The 22,742-nt window shown below is 39.3% G+C and overlaps 1 protein-coding gene across 2 annotated transcripts in view; it reads right to left on the reverse strand.

Annotated features, from left to right (window-relative positions):
- Positions 1-22,742, reverse strand: part of NRG3 (neuregulin 3) — a 1,280,962-nt gene that overhangs the window by 787,968 nt on the left and 470,252 nt on the right. For both annotated transcript variants that reach the window (XM_077454902.1, XM_077454901.1), the window contains exon 2: positions 21,015-21,144. In XM_077454902.1, the coding sequence (XP_077311028.1) occupies positions 21,015-21,144 (130 nt within the window). The remainder of the gene's footprint in view (positions 1-21,014; positions 21,145-22,742) is intronic.

The following is a 22,742-nucleotide window of genomic DNA, read 5'->3' on the forward strand; positions in this document are numbered from 1 at the left end:
TTTATCACCCCTGAGATTTTTAGTTGTTGGGCTATAAACAAAAATAGCGCCAATTTTGAAAAAAACAACAATATTTTTTATTTTTTACTATAATAAATATCCCACATTTATAAAAAAAAAAAAAAAAAAGAAAGAAGTGTCTTTATCAGTTTGGGCCAATATATATTCTTCTACATATCTTTGGTAAAAAGAATCGCAATAAGCGTATATTGATTGGTTTTTGCAAAAATTATAGTGTCTACAACATAGGGAATAGATTTATGACATTTTTATGGCTTTTTGATTATTATTTTTTTTTTTACTAGTAATGGCGGTGAGCTGTGATTTTGATCATGGCTGTGACATTGTGGCGGACAGATCGGACATTTTTTTGGGACCAGTGACAATTATACAATTATCAGAGTTATAAAGAGCCACTGATTACTGTGTAAATGTCACTCGCAGGTAAGGGGTTAACACTAGGGGGTGATCAAGGGGTTTCCTATGTGCCTATCTCATTGTGGGGAGGGGGTGCGCTTACTGGGACATGACAGCCATTACTGTTTGTGACCACTGGGAACAGTAGATCCCTGTTATGTCTCCTGTCAGAATGAGGAAATGCCTTGTTTACATTTCCCCGTTCTGCCTGTGTAAAAGGCAATCACGGGCAACCGGAGGACATTGAGTCGTCCTGATCCATGGGCACGCTCCTGCAGCAACTGAGCCTACGTGAGCCACCGTACACCTACGGCGATTCGTGCAGGAGAGCCATTGTGCCGCCGTCAAACGCCCGCGGTCAGTCTTTAAGCGGTTAAACTATAACTTTTTTAATTGATCTATTTATTTAGCTTTTTTGTTTGACTGTACAGCTACAGCACTTTCTGTATAAGGATTGCAAGACCAAGAGCTGATCAGTTTGTGTTGAGCCTGTTAGCTTGCATAGGAATAGGAACATACAGGTTTGCTTTGTTTTTATTCTGTACAGTTTTAATCACATTACCTACCCATAATGAAGTATGTCCCATATCATGCATACAGCTGGATCCTGGAGAAATCCTCATTGCAGGTGTGCCCTGTTCTCTTCCTGTTACTGAACCTCCATCACTGGTAGACTAAGTTACCCTTTCAAGAAAATAACCTATGCAGTCTAGGTGCCCTGGGATATATTAAAAACGTTGCGACTTTGTAATATGTTATTTTATGATCATACCCTTAGGCCACTTGGGTCCCCCAGGAAGCCCATGAAAGTCCATGATAGCCTCAATCTCTCTACTGCTAGAAAGCCTGTCTGACAATGTTCTATTTAGTAATCCCTTGTTGCCAGGATGTGAAATCCATTTTATGCTCAGTCCCAGCATTGTAGGAGAGAAAACCAATGGTTTTCACATCCTAGGAACAAGCCATGGCATGAGGATAGGAAACTGAGTTTTTTTTTCAGGCTTCTGAGGGGGCAGGGGGGAAATGGCTTACAGGTATGACAAAAAAAACAACTAATGAACGTTTTACAAAGATGCAGTTTTCTACTGGGGCTCCTTGTCTGCTACTTTGTAGAGAAGGAGAACCTAGCCTTTAATGTTTACTTTGCTGTAAACACTATAGAATTCACTCCCTTTAAGCCCTTGTACACACGTTTGAAAATTCCGACGAATTTTGTCCGAAACTGGTGTTGCATACACGCGGTCGGACAAAGTTGTTGAAAATCTGATCGTTCAGAACGTGATGACGTTCGTTTGTTACGATGGGACTACGTTCAGGCTAGTAGCCAATAGCTTTGGTCTCGTAATTTTATCTGAGCATGCGTGGCACTTTGTCCGATCGGAATTATCTACAAACGATCGGACAAAGTCCTATCTGATCATGTTGTCGGAAAATTTTATATCCAGCTCTCAAACTTTGTTGGTTGGACATTCTGACAGAAAAAGTCAGATGGAGCCCACACATGGTCAGATTATCCGACAACACGGTCCGATCAGACATTTTTTTGTGTGTACAAGGGCTAATAGTTATTTGGATATCAGAAGTCAACAAGGAGATGGACACCATTTATAGCTATAGATACCTGGGTGCTTTTTTTGTTGGGTTAGATCAGGTTTTGCCAGTTGTATGTCTGACCATGCCCATCTTTAGATGAATGAATGTTAAAAAGTATGTTTTTTTTTTAGAATACATGGCAGCAGATTCTACTGATCATGTAATACTTGTGCCAGAAAAAAATATACAGAATACATTTAAAAAAATGAAGCTACATTCTCAATAACTACAGAACACTGACAGATTCTTTCCATCTAGCTTGATGCAAAGACTAAGCTAACAAGCTAAGCTGGTCCCTCTCTCCGCATTACAAGCATCCAAGTCAAGTGATACAGTAAATGAAACAGCTGTATATTTTAATTATAATACATGCTCAGCTCTCTGTATGTGGAACCTCTCAGGTATTAAACTTAATATGAACTCTGATTAGTTCTCTACATAACAGGACTGCCTCCCCTTCCAGTTTTCACATACTGTGGAAGACATTTCTTGAACAATTTCCCTCTGGATAATTTTGTTTACCAAACAGTTTAATTTTCTGAATCCCTTCCTGTTTCATCAGCAGTGAAGCTTGTACTTTGTCTCTGTCCTGAATCGGCAATGAGAGCTTCTCATCAACAGGAGAACAAACTGAAAGCTGTAGACAAACAAGGCAGGACTTGGTATCACAAGCTGGATATTATTTCATAAGATCCCTCACACATGCTTAAATCTTCAATGCTAGTTATTTGCCATTCTGACTGTGAATGGTAATTGTTTCATAAATTTTGCATTCTGTGTTGAGCAAAAAATGAGCAGGACTCATTCAAAATACCAAGTATTGTGGCAGCTTTTCTTCAAATGTCAACTTGCTGAACCTAGATCACATTTATAGTATATCTAAAGGAAAAACTTTTTACTGCATGGTGCAAGTTAGTAATTAAAAGGACAGCAATGTCTGATGTCACTATTTTTTATTTTTTTTGTAATTCCTTTATTTAGCCATAAGTTGCATTGTACATTGCGGGACTTTTTTTAATAAAGGAATTGTCAAAAACTGTCTTTTGTGGTTTTTACTTTTTGATACATTTTTGGTGAATGGGTAGGGGTAAAGGGAGCTTCCAGAATCTGATAAGCCCCCCCGCTCACAGACCCCCACAACCACCGTGACAGGGTTGTGGAGATGAGGCCCTTCCCATCAACATGGGGACAAGGTGCTTTGGGGGACCTATCGAATGACGCATTGATACATGTCTCCTGGGGCAGTATCCGGATCCCCATAGATGTTTTATGGCAATAACTTGCATATAAGCCTTTAAAATGAGCACTTTTGATTTTTCATGTTCGTGTCCCATAGACTTTAATAGGGTTCGCTCAATTTTTTAATTCCTGTTCCTGATGTGAACTGAAATGGGGGGTGTTCGGCCCATCCCTAGCACAGAGCAGGTATGTAAAATGTGTTTGTTATTTTAAAACAAAAAACAATCCTTTACTATTACTTTAACCAATAATAATACCTTCTTCGACAGTACTAGACTTAGAAAAGGTAGTACTAGTAGCAAATCAAGTATACAGCATGTAAATGTGTTGAAAAGAAGAAAGCTGAAAAGAGGAATGAGCAGTTAAATAACCTCATCAGTCTGCTGCTACTTTTTTAGGCCCTGTTCACACCTGAGCAATTTTCTGCTTGAAGCTTGTAGCTTTAAAACGTTTAACAAGCCAAATCCCATTCATTTCAATGGCCCCTGTTCACATATGAGTGTTCTGTCGCCTGAAGGAAAATGCTTGTCACTCAAAAAAGTACACAAGCTTACTAATGTCAGATTACAAGCATTTTTGGCCCCATAGACTTTAATAGAAATGCCTGACTTGATCGGTTTATGAGCGTCTGTCGCTCATTTTCTGCTCAAACAGCAGCTCTCCACCCCTAATTTCCTCTCCCTCTCCTCCCCCTATTGTTTTATATTGGCTAAACAAAAATGCCCATACAGTAGCTGTAAAATGCTTCTAAAAGGTTTTAAAAACGCTGCAAAGACACTTAAAAAAATGCCCAAAAAACACCAGTATATAGCTACGCTCAGGTGTGAATTGAGTCTTACTGTTGAAGAGATGACACTATTTCCCATTTTTTCCAAAAAAAGTGGTGTTGTCTGCCTGGTTGTGCTGTGTGATAAGACTATATAAATCCTGCCTGGGACTGAGTGTTCAGAAATACAAATCTTTCATCGGGTAAACCCACTTTCTAATATGTATTTGATTTTTAAAATTATATTTTCACCTTGCAATCAGATTTAAATTCATAGCTGCACAATTGTAGAGATTCATGCCAAACCTATGCACTTGCATAGCTAAAGTGTGTCTGAAATCAAAATAAGAAAAGTGTTGAGTGCACTAAGAGATTGGGATTTGTTTCTCAACACTCTAATGTGCACTTGTGCTATTTTTACACTTACTCTTATCATGTATGCTACACACATCACTACAGGGGTAAATATATAGTATGCAAGTTGTATGGAACAATTGCATACTATCGATGTCAATCTGTTCTTACAGGATCAGAAAGCTGCCCATTTTGATTAGGGGAGTCTATCTTAAGTCAGGGGTTATCAACCTTTAAAAGAGTGAGGGCCACTTCAGTGATTTGATAACTGGTTGCATGCCACAGTGAACTATGGGGTTCTTATTACTACCCAAAGAGCAAATGTAAATGATTCTTTACTGTCCTGAGCCCCCCTATAAGGCTGCTTTTACACTGACGTGCTGCAGTTTACCCGTACAGCGGGTGCAGAACAGTGCACCTGTGTCTTTCCTGCAGATTAGCTGCACTGAGCCAAAGACTTCTATTACATCTTGCGGGTGTGGTGCATGTTTTGAAAAGTGCACCTTCATATCAGTGTGAACGGCGCCTAATAACCCTTTTGTATAAGTGCTAACATGCCCATTGCAAAAGTGCAGTGTATGTGATAATACACTGACCTTTTCCACTTCCAGCTTTTGCTGGCATCGCTCTCCAGGCTGCTAGAAAGGTCCCAGGTTAAGTGCATGTGGTATCACTCTGACTGTGACAAGAGCCTGCACTACATACAGAGGAAGCATCAGCTTGTGTGGCTACTGCTCCCTCTCCTGTTACCTGCTTCCTCTGTTGCTGGCACAGACTTCATGCACTTTGATGCTCTGGTGCATCAAAATGCATGAAGCATCAAAGCATCAGAGCATCAAAGTTCATGAAGTCTGTGCCAGCAAGAGAGGAAGAAGTCAGCAACCTGATGATCAGGATCTGGGCTTGCTGACCTGTCATCCCAGAGCATAGGCATGCTCTTTCCTGGTTTGAGGTCGTGGGCCACATGTGGCCCGCAGGCCATGGGTTGAGCACCTCTGTCGAAATGAACCATAGTGGTGTGCACTCACATCAGAGATTGCCTGTCCCCAAAATATATATGGGAACATTATATGAGTGCAACACACAATTACAGAGAAATGAGTGGTCTGAGTATTATGATTAGAGATCTACGATATTTCAGAATTTGAATTTACCTTCTCACATATCTCAGAAGTCTATTTCTGTAAGTTTGCTGCAGGGCTTTTTCATATAACAACAAACACAACTATGGTTAGGTAAGTTATAAGTGATTTTCATTTTCTTTTTATTTAAGCACATCTTTCGATAGAGATGTATGTAAGAGGACTGTCAACATGAAGCACAGCTGCAAGGGTTACACGCTGTGTTTAAATCCAAGATATTTATATCTCAAGGGCAATCAAAGGGCCTCTTGTATTGAAGCCACTGGTTTATAAGTAAATTATATACATTGCCAAATGATATGATGGAAATGTGACCAGCCTGGTGACATTTCTAGTTATCAGAAAAAGCACAGTTCTACACAGATAAACTTTTAAAGTTAGATTTTCAGAATTCTTTAAAATAAAATGTGTCTTTGCTGAATTTTACAGTAAGATAACCATTTTAGTTACATCTTGATCAGAATTGGTACCAAGTCTTAAGGTAACTACAGATATCATAAGGCAATGGGTTAGACAGTAATGATCTGACACCTCTAGGACACTGTAGGCTGTTGGTAGGGCCTGTGAACATTTATTTTATATTATTGCTAAATGGAAAGAGAAGGGATGTCAGAAAAAGATGTGTTGCGTTGAGATAGTTGTAGTAATGTGCTCAATGGATTATTGTCTCAGCCAGGGGTCATGCACTGAACCCATGAACTTACAAGGTTATCAATGTCACCTAAAAACTTTCTCCAAAGTCCATGAGCATTTCACGCTAAAGTGTCATCTAGGGCAGTGGTCCCCAACCTTTTTGGCACTGGGGAGCGGCGCTGTTGAAGAAAATTGTGCCAAGGCCCGGGGTGTATGTGGCTTTTCGCTGACAATTTATCGGGGCAATGGCTGGCATTGGAGCTTCAATCATCCCGGCACCATCATCGATATGATGTCAGGATGATTGAAGCGCATTATTTCTATTATTACATTGTAATATATAATTAAATAGTTCAGCTCACCATAATGCAGAATTTGCCAGAGTGTCACTTTCCACATCATCTGCCACCAGATGTGGATTGTCACTTGCCATGTTGCCTGCCTTCAGATGCAGCTTGTCACTTGCCACATCGCTTGTCATCAGATGCAATTTGTCCCTTTCCATGTCACCTACCACCAGATGCGGCTAGTCACTTGCCATGTCGCCTGCCTTCATATGCGGCTTGTTCCTTGCCACGTCGCCTGCCACCAGATTTGGATTGTCACTTACCACGTCACCTGCCATCAAATGCAGCTTGTTATTTGCCAAATCGTCTGCCACCAGATGTGGATTGTCACTTGCCAGTGGTGGCAGCACAGGTGTGTGCATTAGTTCAGAGGCAAGCCTGGAGTAGTGGATAGTAAGGGAGAACAGTGGTAATGGGGGGGGCGGGGGGGCGCCTATAGTGAGAGATTATCTCATCTCTCTGCTCCTCTGCCTCACCTCCAGCAGTGTATCTGTGTTCTGCCATGCTGTGTCGGCAGAGGAGCAGTGATGTGGGCAGGCAGTGAGAGATGATCTCGTCTCTCTGCTCCCCCAGCCTCACCTCCAGCATTATAGCAGCCACACTGTGAGCGTAGAAGAGCGGCGATGCGGGCGGGCGGTGAGAGATGATCTCTTCTCTCTGCTCGCTTGCCTAAGTATAGTGGCCCCGCTGTGAGCATGGAACAGTGGTGATGCGGGCGGGCAGGCAGTGAGAGATGATGTCATCTCTCTGCTCGCTCCGCCGCCGCTCGCCAGACAGTGCAGCCTTCGCAGCCTGGCTGCAAACAGGCTACAGCCTGGCAGTGGGCCACGGCCTGGGGGTTGATGACCCCTGATCTAGGGTATCTAGAACAACATACACAAAGAGGCTATGGGAATTTGTAGACTTACACATGTAGTCGAATGAAGGAACATTCCAACAGTACACCCATCCCAACAACCAACAGTAGCTCAAACTATAGATATACAGAAAGGAACACCAGACCAAAAATGGATAAAAGAGTCCAAGATACATTTTAATTACAGGTAAAAATAAGGTAGAAGTCATATAAAAACAGCCAATGCATTTTGAAAAAATATCCAGCCCCCCCAATCAAGGTTCATCGCAGGATAAAACTTGGATGGAATCAGAAAAAGCAGTAAATTCACAGATCTATATTACACCCAATACTAAACTCTCTACATGAAGTAACAACTTGACAGCAGTGTCTGAGCAGCAATGGATCCAGGGTATCTACAGTTCATTAGCGATGGCGAGAACTAAATCACCACCCTCTGTGTTGTAAACATAAAGAAAAAAACACAATGCTAGAAAGGAATAAACAAAGATGGCATGATAATAATGATAATAATAACACAAAGCCACTTTTCCTTTACAGAAGTTACAAGGATACAAATCACCAGTAATCTTATATCAGCCTAAATGCATGTGCTAATTGTTTCTCTGCTTGAGAGCAACTGCAACGCTTGAATGCATCTTTTTTTTACAACATCAAACTCGAATCTAAAGAATCTGATGGGCAGGATCCATTGTTAAGTTAAAGTGACAGTGTGTAATGGCAACTAAGCTGCTTGAGTTAGGACCACTAAGCGTCTGGGACAGATTTCATTTCCTGCTGCAGGCCCTGTTGCTTAAAAACATTATTATTATTCCTAAACAGTGAGTCCCAAAACCAAAAAACAAATAGTTCACATTTGTTTTGCATATTTTTGCATTTTAACAAATTTTAACTAATGCCTCATAAGATGCATTTCCATAACATCCCTCGGTTTGAATGCACTTATAAACAGTATTTGGTATAATGTGGCATGATCTCACTGAGAATGTAATACACTGAGTTTCCAAATGTATGTACATTTACCACTTCCAATCAAAATCAACACAAGGACCACATAGAAGAGGAACTTATTCTTTTACTCATTACATAGGTTCATAGTGTTATTTTTTATTATAAATCCACGTTGAATATCAGGCAAATATTATAGATATGTCATGTAAGCAAATATCTGCTCTTGACCCTTACATATATATGCATCAGTACCATATTGTTTAAATGAAAAGAACTCATTGTTACAGGTGTAACTGATACGCCCATTGGAACACAAACCTGATTGCTACCCCCGGCTCGCCCTTTGTGGTAAATTGTCAAAAGAAGAAACGGCTGCACCTCACATGGGCTCCAAGTAAAGTTTATTGGAATATGAATATATCCAAAATGACACCAGAGCAGTGGTCAAGGTAGACTAGTTTAACACAGCAGAAATGTGCTTAATCATTACCATTACCAGTGATGATTAAGCACATTTATGTTGTATGAAACTCAGTTATTTTGACTGCTACTGGTGTCCTCTGGTGTCATTTTGGATATTTTCATATTCCAAGAAACGTTACTTGGAGCCCATGTGAGGGACAGTTGTTTCTTATTTTGAAAAAATAATTGTTATTGCCACGGAACAGATTTTAGATGATTCACAGGTATAAAAAAAAAGCAGTCTGGGTAAATGAAAGGGACATGAAAGGTATTTTATCTGCTAATAGAGCTTTTACGATATGCTTCTCTGCTAGTGAAGTAGAAGCACAGCCACCTGTCGCTGTCCCAAAGGAGAGTTTTAGAAAATAAAGCTCAGTTGCATTAAATCTCATCTAGTGCTTGACACCCACCATAAACAAGTACTTTGGATGCAATATTCCCCTCTAGCGGCTGGAGGGGTTAAAACATTAATAATGAGCTCTAGCCAGCAGCTGTCAACATTGGACTAAATAAACAAGGTAAACAGCATTACTGACCTGCCAAAAGGGACATATTGCAAACCATTTTTTTTTCATAAAGCCAAATCCAAATAAAATGCAATTCAGTTTTGCTGTTGAATCTGATACTTAATGGCATTTTATCAACCTACTTCACAGTAATTCAGACAATACTGTTAAGAGCTTTCACAAAGAGAAACATGAGACTGGATGCAATGAACCATCGCTTCTGATAAACTTGTATGGCCGGCCAGAAGAGCAAAACTTAACTCACCACTGATGGTTTTATATTACTCATCACTGCAGCTTTAAAGTTCTCAGTCAAAAGACGACTCACAGAATACAAAATGAGGTGTTCTGTGTTTCTACGATTACTGTTTGATCATAGACATTGCTATGGGGAAGGTCAACGATGCAGACAGAGAAGAGTAAAGGCTGTGGCTGAGCAGCCATAATAATAAGCTGTGCTGGAGTGAAATATAAAGATATTCCTAGTACTGCAGCTTACATCTCTGGGAAACGTTTATGTGGACAATATAATGCGGACATTATATAGACTTTTATCTAAATAGCAATACTTCTTTCCTAGGATGGAAATTGTGAAAAAAGCTGCAGGTCAGGAAATAATAATAGATTTTAAGATAAAGCAATGGCATTCTCCATATTATTTCACTTAAACTGTATTTAAAGGTGCTTTAGCTGACATCATTTTCCAAGAGGTGAGGCATAACATTAAACAATATGCTTAACTAAACATGGAAGAGTCTATTTTTGTGGCATCTATGTTTGTTTGCTCTAAGCTCTATTCATTTTAGAGTGAATAGTACTCAGCTGAAGCTGCTCAAAGGTATCAGTACAGCCATGGTGAACACAAAGCCAGTAAAGATGAATGTTTGAAGTTGATGCCTAAAAGGATATGTTTTTGGTTTCGACATTAAACTTTAAACATAGAATCCTAGCAAAAGCAAGCCTTGTATTTGTTATGATATCCGGCAGAGCAGAAGTCCCGCATTAACTTTCCCTGTGCTGTAGCTTGGTGAGCTCCCTTTAAACAACACCACCTAGGGTCTTGTTCTGTTACCAGTCTATTGCAAATGAAATATGGACCAATAGGAAAAACTACTGTAAATGCATCCTGAGTTACTTAGTCATACCCAATTGCTGATGATGCAAATAATTCAAAATTTGTAAAAATACAGAGCAGATAAATAAAAACATGATTATATCTTGATTATGATACCTTATAACTACCTAGGAAAAATGAATTCCCACCAGTCATAATTTAAGTTTTGCTATACTGTATATTTGCATTGCCTCTTTAACCACTTCAGCCCCGGCCTATAGACATATGACGCCCACAGATGGGATCTCCCATCCTGGGCAGGCGTCATATGATGTCCTGTGATTCCCAACTGTCTAGGGGGCGCGCGCGCACCCGCGGCATCGCTCGGGACTGGGTGCATGTGCCAGGCGGCCGCGATGTCCGGCAAGCACCCGCGATTGCCCGGGAACACAGCAGGACCGTGGATCTATCTATGTAAACACACAGATCCACGTCCTGTCAGTGGAGAGGAGACCAATGGTGTGTTCCCAGTACAGAGGAACACCGATCAGTCTCCTTCCCTTGTGAGTCCCCCCCCCCCCACAGTTAGAATCAGTCCCATAGGGAACATATTAACCCCTGCCCTGCCAGTCACATTTACACAGTAATCAGTGCAATTTTATAGCAAAGATCGCTGTGTAAAGGTGAATGGTCCTAAAAATGTGTCAAAGGTGTCTGCCATAATGTCGCAGTCACAAAAAAAATCACAGATCACCGCCATTGCTAGTAAAAAAATAAAAATGCCATAAATCTATCCCCTATTTTGTAGATGCTATAACTTTTGCACAAACCAATCAATAATCGCTAATTGCAATTTTTTTTACCAAAAATATGTAGAAGAATACGTATCGGCCTAAATTGAGGAAAAAAATTGCTTTTTTTAAAAAAAATGGGTATTTATTATAGCAAAAAGTAAAAAATATTGTGGTTTTTTTTCAAAATTGTTTATTGTTTATAGCGCAAAAAATAAAAACTGCAGAGGTGATCAAATACCACCAAAATAAAGCTCTATTTGTGGGAAAAAAAGAATGTCAATTTTGTTTGGGTGCAATGTTGCACGACCGCGCAATTGTCAGTTAAAGCGACTTGGTGCCAAATCGCAAAAAGTGCTCTGGTAAGGAAGGGGGTAAAATCCTCCAGGGCTGAAATGGTTAAAATTCAGATGTTCCATCATCTGTGGCCATACCTATTTTAAAGACTGAACATATGATGCATCATTTTTTTTACCAAATCTGCTTTTTAACTTCATCTGTATTAAAATATTGTTTTGGGAGGTAATGGGAAAGTTGAGTCCCCAAGGAGTTATGAAAAGGAGAATAATGAATAACAAGCAGCCATTCAAGTCTTAGCACTCTTCACAACAAGCCTGGTGTGTTTTGTCCTAATCCTAGTTATATAATTGGCGTAATCAAAAATAAGGCAGAACATTTGGCGAAAAGGCAAAAGAGAATTAAACTTTTTAACAATAGAGTAAAATTATTATAAAGTTGAACTTTTATTCTATCGTCAAAATGTATGTAATGCTATAGTTTTTTTAAGTGCTTGGGTGATTATAATGTCCTTTTCTTACATATGTAGCCTTTTTGAATCACAATTATGTACTGTACAGTATATGCGTACAAAAAGTGTATACACCTAATTGGATGAAATATTAGTGCCCAGAGTAACTTAAAGTTGTTGTAAAGCCAGTTGTCGTCTCTACATTCCACTGTGTTAGATAATAACATGTACCCCACTGTATGTCTTTTATTAACCACTTGCCGTCCGGCACACGCCGATGTATGTCGGCAGAATGGCACGGACAGGCAAATGGGCATACAGGTCCCTTTAAATTTGCCGCCGTGCCATCATATGCGCACGCTGGCCGGAAACTCCATGAGTCCAATTGCGGGTCCCACGGACTCAATCGCCATGGGGATACCCGCGATTGCCTCATGGGGATGAAGAACAGGGAGATGCTAATGTAAACAAACATCTCTCCGTTCTGCCTGTCACTGATCTCTGCTCCGTGTGATCGGAGCAGAGATCATTGACATGTCATACACAGCCACACCCTGCCCACGGTTAGAAAATGTCCCTAGGACACACTTAACCCCTACGCTGCCACCTAGTGGTTAACCCCTCACTGCCAGTATTATTTACACAGGGATCAGTGCATTTGTATAGCACTGATTGCTGTATAAATGATAATGGTCCCAAAAATGTGTCAAAAATGTCCAATGTGTCCGTCATAATCTCACAGTCACAAAAAAAAATGCTGATCACTGCCATTACTAGTAAAAACTAAACCTATTTAGTAAACACTATAACTTTTGCACAAACCAATCAATAATCGCTTATTGCAATTTTTTACCAAAAATATGTGGAAGAATACGTATTGGTCTAAACTGAGGAAAAAAAAATGTTTTTTTTTTATATATTTTTGGGGGATATTTTTTATAGCAAAATATAATGCATTTTTTCCAAAATTGCCACTCTTTTTTTGTTTATAGAAAAACTAAAAAACGCAGGTGTGATCAAATACCGCCAAAAGAAAGCTCTATTTGTGGGAAAACCGAATTTAACCCCTCAGTTCCCTGCAAATACACTGCAATACCCTTCAAATACTCTGCAATACCAGCCATTACTCTGCAGTACCCCCCATTACTCTGCAGTACCCCCATTACTCTGCAATACCCTGCCATTACTCTGCAGTACCTGCCATTACTCTGCAGTACCCCCCATTACTCTGCAATACCCTGCCAATAATCTGCAATACCCTGCCATTACTCTGCAGTACCCCCCAATACTCTGCAGTACCCCCAATACTCTGCAGTACCCCCAATACTCTGCAATACCCCCCAATACTCGGCAATACCCCAATACCCCGCAATACCCCCCAATACCCCCCAATACCCCCAATACTCTGCAATACCCCCAATACTCTGCAATACCCGTCAATACTCTGCAATACCCTGCCATAAATTGCCATACCCAGCCATACTTGGAGATACCCTGCAATACCCAGCCATACTTGGAGATACCCAGCCATACTCGGTGATACCCTGCAATACCCAGCCATAGACGCCCCCCCCCCACCCCTCACCGCCCTCCGGTGCTTCTACTAACTCGCCAATACGATCAAAGACAAAATCTTTTTTTTTTTTTTTTTTTTTAATTCAGGCTTCCCAGCCTAGAGGTGAGATGTGGGGTCATATTGACCCCCATATTTCACTGTAAAGAGGACCTGTCATCCCATATTCCTATTACAAGGGATGTTTACATTCCTTGTAATAGGAATAAAAGTGATCAAAATTTTTTTTGGGGGGAAAAAAATGTCAAACTAAAATAAATAAAGTAAAATGAACAATAAAATTTTTTTTTTTTTTTAAAGCGCCCCTGTCCCCATGTGCTCGCATGCAGGAGCGAACGCATACGTAAGCCCCGCCCACATATGAAAACGGTGTTCAAACCACACATGTGAGGTATCGCCGTGAACGTTAGAGCGAGAGCAATAATTCTAGCCCTAGACCTCCTCTGTAACTCAAAACATGTAACCAGTAAAAAAATTTAAAGCGTCGCCTATGGGGATTTTTAAGTAGCGATGTTTGGCGCCATTCCACGGGCATGTGCAATTTTGAAGAGTGACATGTTTGATATCTATTTACTCAGCATAACTTCATCTTTCACATTATGCAAAAATTGGGCTAACTTTCCTGTTTTTTTTTTTTTACAGCACAAAACTGTTTTTCCCCCCCAAAAAACGCGTTAGAAAAATTGCTGCGCAAATACCGTGTGAGATAAAAATTTGCAACGACCAACATTGTATTCTCCAGGGTCTTTGCTAAAAAAAAATATATAATGTTTTGGGGTTCTGTGTAATTTTCTAGCAAATAAATGATGATTTTTACATGTAGGAGAGAAATGTCAGAATGGTCCTGGGTGCTCCAGAACGCCTGATGGCGCTCCCTGAATTTTGGGCCTCTGTATATGGCCATGCTGTGTAAAAGTCTCACACATGTGGTATCAGCGTACTCGGGAGTAATAGCAGAATGTGTTTTGGGGTGTAATTTGTGGTATGCATATGCTGTGTGTGAGAAATAACCTTATAATATGACAATTTTGTGGGGAAAAAAAAGGAAAAAAAACTTGATTTTGCAAAGAATTGTGGGAAAAAATGAAAACTTAAAAAAACTCATCATGCCTCTTACTAAATACCTTGGAATGTCTTCTTTCCAAATAGGGGTCATTTGGGGGGTATTTGTACTTTTCTGGCATGTTAGGGTCTCAAGAATTGAAATAGGCCATCAGTACTTCAGGTGTGATCAATTTTCAGATATTGGCACCATAGCTTGTGGACTCTATAACTTTCACAAAGACCAAATAATATCCACCAATTTGTACTTATTTTTTACCAAAGATATGTAGTAGTATACATTTTGGCCAAAATTTATGAAGAAAAAATTACTAATCTGCTAAATTTTATAACAGAAACGAAGAAAAATTCATTTTTTCACAGAATTTTCGGTCTTTTTTCTTTTATAGCACAAAAAAAAAAAACTGAGAGGTGATTAAATACCACCAAAAGAAAGCTCTATTTGTGTGAAAAAAAGGACAAAAATTTCATATGGGTACAGTGTTGCATGACTGAGTAATTGTCATTCAAAATGTGAGAGCACCAAAAGCTGAAAATTGGTCTGGTTATTAAGGGTGTTTAAGTGCCCAGTGGTCAAGTGGTTAATAAACGACATACAATGGGGCACATGTTATCATCTAACAGAGTGGATTGTAGGGACATTACACTATTATTTTACCAGCAGGGGAGGATCATGGAGCAGACAGAGCTGACAGACAGGGATGGAGGGAGAGAGGAGACACAGGGAATGAGGGAGGCACGTAATCTGACCACAATATCAGGGCTTAGCAGCCATGATAATTTGTGGTCAGTTTACAAGGGGGAGGGCAGAACCAGGCAGGATCAACCAGGTATTTTAGGTGATTCAGGGGGCCAAATTACAAAGTACAAGCACTGTGCTATATAACATGCTTTAAAGGATCCTTTGTTTTTAGGGTTACAAACACTTTAACCTTATTTACTTGTATTTTTTTTTTTTTTTTTTTTTAGCAACTTGAAAATAAATGCCATGAAGTCAAAATGTCTTGGCACACTAGTCTTAATGTTGTCCTTCTTGTATGCTTTGCCTTTCTGATGTGTGCCTCAGTTTATTAAATAATTGGATATGCAGATATTTTTTCTAGTACATTTACCCAAACATATTGACATCTACTCAACATAGGCTATTCTCATAGGTTACTAAGAAACACACTTGGTTTGGAAAGGTATCTCTCTACAAAATGGATATCTTGCAATACTTCCTCTGCATCTTCCATATTTAACCTGTTTGATCCTTCACTCAGGTTAGATATGCTCATGGTAGACATCCCTGCTCAATTTCCTTTGGTTTCAAATTTCAGCTTCCTTAAAACATGATATTTTATATAACGTTGGAGGGGAAGCAAGTTTACTACATGTGGAACATCATTTGGCAACAGTCTTAGGCCATGTCACTGACTGGTTGCTTGCCCACATCAAACTCTGGGTGTCCAATGAATGAAACACAACTCCTGTCTTTCTTACATTCCATAACTGGTTTAAACCAGCATACTGCCCACTGACCTAGGCTCTCTCCCATTTCATTGTTTCATCAACCAAATCATGGGTACTGACAGGCCAGGGATTTTAGTGGCCCTACTATCCATCATCCCAAGGCCTGTTAAGGCTGCTAAGAGAGGCCTCTTTCAACTTCTTCTTTCTGCAAGTCGGGCTTTGATCACTAGGCACTGAAGATTAACAACCATCCCATATGACCAGGCATTATTGAACTCAATCATATTATGAAGATGGAAGAATGAATGCCTCACCTACCCGACTGGCACTTAAACTTAATGGAGATATGGAACATTTGCATCAACTTCTCTACTTCCCCACACCTTTATTCTTTTTTATGATCTAAACATTGTTTTCCTTAAGCCCAGCATTGGTGTTATTGGCCTGGCCCTGGCCAGCCACTCCCCTCCGTCACTCTGTTTCCCCTCCAAATCTCTCTATTGGTTTTTCACTCTCCATCTGTGTGTTGTGGTGGGGGCAGTAGGCTCTCTATCTAAATGATAGAGAGCTGATATAATAGAGAGATTAAAAAACCTGAAGAATAAAAATTACCCATCTCACTCCTGGCTTAAGACAATTTCAGGAGGCATGGGTGATCTCATTGTGCCATATTGTTACCTCTGCCAATCATGCTAGAATGCACCCCATTCTATTGCAGGAGTTCAATCTTTCAAGCCTAGGAGGCAGCGGTGAGGCATAGTGCTGTTAACACTGCCTCCTGGAAGCACTAGAAGTCAGGAACAAAATTTGTTTTTTAGAGCAAGAGGGGGCTAGCAACAAAGCACAATTCCAATTTGTATGGAAGGTTTGCTTTAGTTAGGCAAGCGATGATAATATCCTAGAGGTTTATGTATCAAAAGTTCGCTATACAGATGTCTTAAGCATTTGCACAGGCACAATGAATGATCCCTATTTTGTTTTGTTTTTTTGTTTTCAAAAACGTTTTTATTAAGAATAAAATAATTGGCATACAGATGGGTATATGACATCAATCAATTCAACAGGTATAATAACGAGCCAATGATGAATGGTACATAATTGTGTCAAACATTTAGATCATAAACAGGCAGGAATACCATTAAGCTTGTCAAATCAACACCTTATGATGACGGAATAGGATAATCATAAAAGGTATTCCATTTAACAAAACCAAAACTATGAAAATAAAAAAGACAGCAAAAATAATTCCGGTCAGTCTTAAAGTCTAAACAAGAACCAAGGGTTCCACTTAGCATCAAATATGGGGATAGAGCTGTGTAAGGTATGACATTTTTTTTCGGCTAACATTATGTGATCTATCTGTGCAATAACTTGAGCGAAAGGAACCGAGGCTGTCTTCCAATGTAATGCACTGGCCCGTTGCATAACAATACAGACTGAATGTATCAATTTCATAAGGGGATTGGAAGTATCCGAGAGACTTTGAAATAAAAGACAGTGCTGATAGGTCAGAGTCATGGATCCACCCGCCAATCTGTCAATCAATTTCAGAACCTCTTTCCAAGTAGGTTGTAATTTTTCACAGTCTCAGAATAGGTGCATAAAGGAGCCCTGGTGGGCACAGCTCCTAAAGCAAGAGGGGGAGGCCTGCGGATAAATTTTGCTCAGGCGCAGCCTGTATTGTTTTTAATGTGATTATGTCTTATGATCATCAGCTCGATCTAGTGGCCATGATGCTGTATTTGTTTGAAATGCCTACATCTAAAAAAATCTACATAGCAAGTTTTATAAACATAGACCCTTAGTGTAAGAGGAAAAAGGGTACAGTATGTCTCATCCGCTGGCATTGCAATCAATTAGATAGGAGTTTATAAGCACACACTGTAGTTGAACCAATGTGGTTGCGTCAGATTTTCATGCTGTGGAATAAAAACGTAGACAGCTTTGTAGTCTATAAATTAATGCAAAGCTTCTTCTGATTGGCTGAGGCAGAGAGACAGGCTGCTAATGTCACAATCTCTATCTCAGTCAATCAGAGGAAGCTTTGTATTCATTGATAGAATACAAAGCTGCCTATTAATGGCTGAGTGCTTCCCACCAGCCTGATGTGAGACAAGAAGGCCTTATCTTACACTTGGAACACAATGCTGTATACGTTATGTAGCTGAGGCTACATACAGTTTATACAGTGCACTCGGTGGGTACACCTGTTAGAGTAGGAAAGTTTGTTTGGGCCAGTTTGGACAGCAGTGAAAGTGTATTTACTTTATGTTGATTTAGGTGAAATAGGCCATTTCCACCCCCTTAGGGGTTCTTTAGCCCTTTATCTATCTCCACTGGGGCAAGAAAGTTGCACATAAACCTAGCTGCATTTTTTTAAGCCTAGACAACTATTTTTGTAGGGACACTAAGGGGAGACACAGAAGAACTTAGTGCCCATTAAATTTAGGATGGGTGTTTTAATAGGAGCCACATACTTACAAATCTTTTGCTATGAGGAATCAGCTTTTTCATGTCTGGTGTGCCACATTGGTATGTGTGTGGTAAACGATATGGAACAAATAATAAAAAGCTAGCTGACATACTTTCTGTATAATAAAGCAATAGCAACTGTCCACTGTGAAAGAAAATAATGCTGAACAAGCATCAACGTAGGTCTTCATATATATTTCTGCTTTTCTCATGTTTTCCCTCTTCCTAATAGACTCCAAAGCCCTTATCAGGAGCAACATTCTTTCTGTCCCCCTGTAAATTCTATTGTTCCATCCCTTTCTTTGCTAAAGCATCTAACACTTTATTATTACCTTAGTTATAGTATGGATGCTCATGTCTATGCAATGATTTTTCATAACCGCATAATTAGTTTTACTGTCTGTCATTACAAAAGAATTTGAGAGGTTCTGAATAATGATTAATTCATGTTAACTAGTAGCTCAGCTTTTGATGAAACCATGATACAGTTACAGAGTGGTAAAGCTTTCCAAGTGTAGATTTGTTTAGGAAAGCTCCCATACAGAGCCAACTGCTCAGACACACACAAACTGTATTAAGAGCATCAACTGCCTGAGGCTGGAAATCATGATGGCCTTTAAATCCTTGACATGCTGGATAGAGAAGATGAAATAGTGATCACTGGAGAGAAAGGAGGAGTGTATGCAGCAAACACTCTAATATATGTTTAGTTCCAGTTACTTTTTTGTGATATAAATGCACACCACGCAAAACGGGTTCTCTTGTCTCTGCAAGGCTGCCCTTTACAATGCGCTACTTGTAGCCAAATGCAGCTTGATGTGTAGCCTGGAGGAAAATTTAACCTCCTGCCAAGGAAGTCAACAGTGCAAAGCACAAATACCAGACAATTTGTATACTGCATATTATTCAGAAGAGTTTTGTATTCTATATAAGTTCATTCCACAACATCAGCCTAAAATGTTAGTGATCTTTACAATTTATTGTAAAACCGATTGGCGTTTTAGGATTCACTGATAATCTATATGTAGCGCTAAATCAGGTTTTAATTTGTATAAACCACAACCATCTTGTATTTTTAATTTCATACAAAAGTTTGAAACCATAAAACAAAAAAGACAATAACTTTGCATTACAAGTACAATACACTTTACCTTTATAAAAAAGTATACCAAACTGCATAGCCACAAAGAACTTTAAAACTGATTGGCTCTTTAAGAACAGTCCTGTATTAAAAATATATATATATGGTGTCTTTTTCAGCCATTATTTTCAGATAAGGTAATTACACACATCCAATTGTTATATGAGCAGAAAGATGTAAATTCACTGACAATCATTAGAGGTGAGCTCAAAAGCAGGAATATAAATGAACACTTAAGTCCAGGCTTGTTTTTAAAAAGGGAAACCAAAAACCTACAGTAAAACCTATTGGTAATGGCTCCCAATTAGCTGTCACCATTTCTAGAAAAAAATAATGCAAGCTTGGATCTCCAAGACACCACCTACACTACCCATGTTACAAAAGGCTATTGAATCGCTCTTCTACCTGGAGAGACTGGATACCATTACCAGGAATCCTAAACCTACCTGCCACTTTTTTGCGAGGTGGCGCAAATATATGGAGGCCACACTGACACACTCTGACCTTCAGATGGCCATGCAACCATTTCGCTTCACGGAATGGTATCTCCAACACAACCTAACTGGATCTCTGGGTAGACTTAAACTACTTTCCCGTGGGGATCCGGGTAACTTTAAGCCTCCTTGACAACTTGGACCTTTAACTGTGCTATTATTAGTTTTATCTTTATTATCTCTCTCCATTCGTCTCACCCACTGTAGAAGATAATCACCCAAGGGTTGCGAAGTTGAATTGCTTAGTTGGTGTACACAGGCCGTTTTGGGTTTTTAGGACCCTTTCAGATCTGAGTAACACAATGCAAGAGGCCTGCTGGTACTATATTGTTGGCTGTTTATTGTGCAGAAATATGTATCTGTAAAGCTGTACGGCTATGTTATGTGATTTTTGTTTGTAAAACCGAATAAACATTTAAAAAAAAAAAAAGAAAAAAATAATATCAGCTTGACCTTATTCTTATTAATAACTTTGTCCGCAAATATTGTCATGGTGGCCACACCTACTTCCAGCAAATGCTAATGTATGAAGTCTCTGTTGTCACGTGGAGAAAGTGGACCCCTATTTTACTTAGCATTTTATTTCACATTGAACATTCTAAAGATACCTTTATTAAACACACAAAAAGCTAAATGATAGCCTTAATCCTTTCCTCATCAAAGTCAAAACAACAAGAAATATAACATAATGTGTACACAGTTAAAATACTATCTCATGACTTGTTCTTTATCATCACCCTGGGTCTAGTGTTCTGTGTCTTTAAGTGGCCCTAGATACATTCTGATTGATATATTCCACTTTTCACTGCAATTTTTTTTCCATTTAGTGTACAATAAGAATGAAATAAACAGCTAAGTAAGGTTCACTTAGCAAGAAAAAAAATCTATATTGGACATGTTTTTCTCATTCGCAAACCATAGGAATCATTGTGAATTATTTAAAGGCACTTCATTCACTTACCGGCAATGTTTATGAGATGCTGTTAAGGTTTCAATCACAAAACATTCACCATCATTCAAGCAGTAGGCAAGATCCTTATCTTTGCAAGGTTTAAAGTGCTCAGATCGCTCTGTGAAATAGGTGGTAGTATCTGGAATGAAAATAAAAGAATAACATATTAGATTATATAAAGTATTCACAAATATGGAAATATAACATTAAATGCATATTTCTAATGGCTGTGCAATCAATGCATCAGTGTAAAACAGTATATTGCAGTTTTAAAAAATGGTATTAAAAAGTAAAATGTCCATTAAAGAGCTATGTCTAATATTGCCAAAAGTTACACAACTAAATATGAATCCTCACATCATACAAATAGCTTAGATGGTCTAGAACAGGTATTTGATATGAGAAAATGTACTTCCCAATCCAACACAGATAACTATAATATGCACACACTTCACATTTTCTACCTTAAGGGGGCTTTTGCAATGAGCCCTTGAATAGCTCAAAGAGTAGATAACAGAATGGAAAAAATAACATGAAGAAAATGCCTCTTTTATTCCATATGAAATATAATGTGAATAATACAACACAGTTGGTAACCAAGGAGTAGCAGTTATCCTTGAATCCTTTGATGTCATGGGCTCTGTCATGGATGCACATTTTGCCCACTGTAATTATGTCCAAAAAGGTATCATTTGATTTGGTATGGCTATGGATTTTTGTCTGTAAAATTACAAAATCACTGGAAGCCTGCAAAGTTACAGTAAGTTAGTACAACAGTTATCTAATACAACCCTCTCAAACTAAAAAGATTGTTAAAATATCATGAGGGTAAGTCTGCCTAAAATGTAATTTTAAATGCATCCATTGCAGAGAAAAAAAAATAACATTATACCTCAAACTCAAAACAGCTGCTTGGCAATTGGCAAAGTAATGCCGCGTACACACGACCGGACTTTCCGGCAGACTTGGTCCAGCGGACCGGAATCCGTCGGACAATTTGATCGTGTGTGGGCTCCAGCGGACTTTTTTTCCTAAAAGTCAGACGGACCTAGAAATAAAACATATTTCAAATCTTTCCGACGGACTAAAAATTGGGAAAACCGTTCGTCTGTTTGCTAGTCCAATGGATCAAATAGGGCAGCTATTGGCTACTGGCTATTGAACTTCCTTGTTTAGTCCCGTTTACGTCATTACGTTCAAAACAAACGGACTTTCAAACGGACATAGTCAAGTCGTATGTGGCCAAGTTCGTTTCATTCGGAAAGTCCGTTGGACTTCCACTGAATGTCCGTCGGGCAGACCGTCGGACCTAGTCGAAAAGTCCGGACATGTGTACATGGCATAAGCCTGAGGCAGGGTTGCCAATCTAATTTTTAAAGTGGAAGTAAACCCTCCTATTGTGGTCAGCCAAGGAAGCTGCCATCTTAGCCTATGTTTAATCTAAAACTGCTTTGATGCTACACATGTGATCAGTTATGTCCCCAGCCATTGGATGGTTTGACAGTTTGGTTGAAAGCACAACCAATAGGAGTGTTACATTCCCAGCACATCCTGGAAATGTAACTGTTTTTTGAAACTGTTAAATGGATGAGTTTACTTCCGCTTTCATTTTTTACAAAAAAAAGACAAGAATCCAGAACACCCAACTTTCTTTACAGACAAATAAATTTTTTATTTTGCCCAGAAGGATCTTAACTCTTGTAACCCTACCCGCACACACCTGCAGTAGCAATAGAA

Source organism: Lithobates pipiens, unplaced genomic scaffold (genome assembly GCF_037356315.1).
Source record: "Lithobates pipiens isolate NorthernLeopardFrog02 unplaced genomic scaffold, aLitPip1_a1.2 Scaffold_25, whole genome shotgun sequence".
Classification (NCBI taxonomy): domain Eukaryota; kingdom Metazoa; phylum Chordata; class Amphibia; order Anura; family Ranidae; genus Lithobates; species Lithobates pipiens.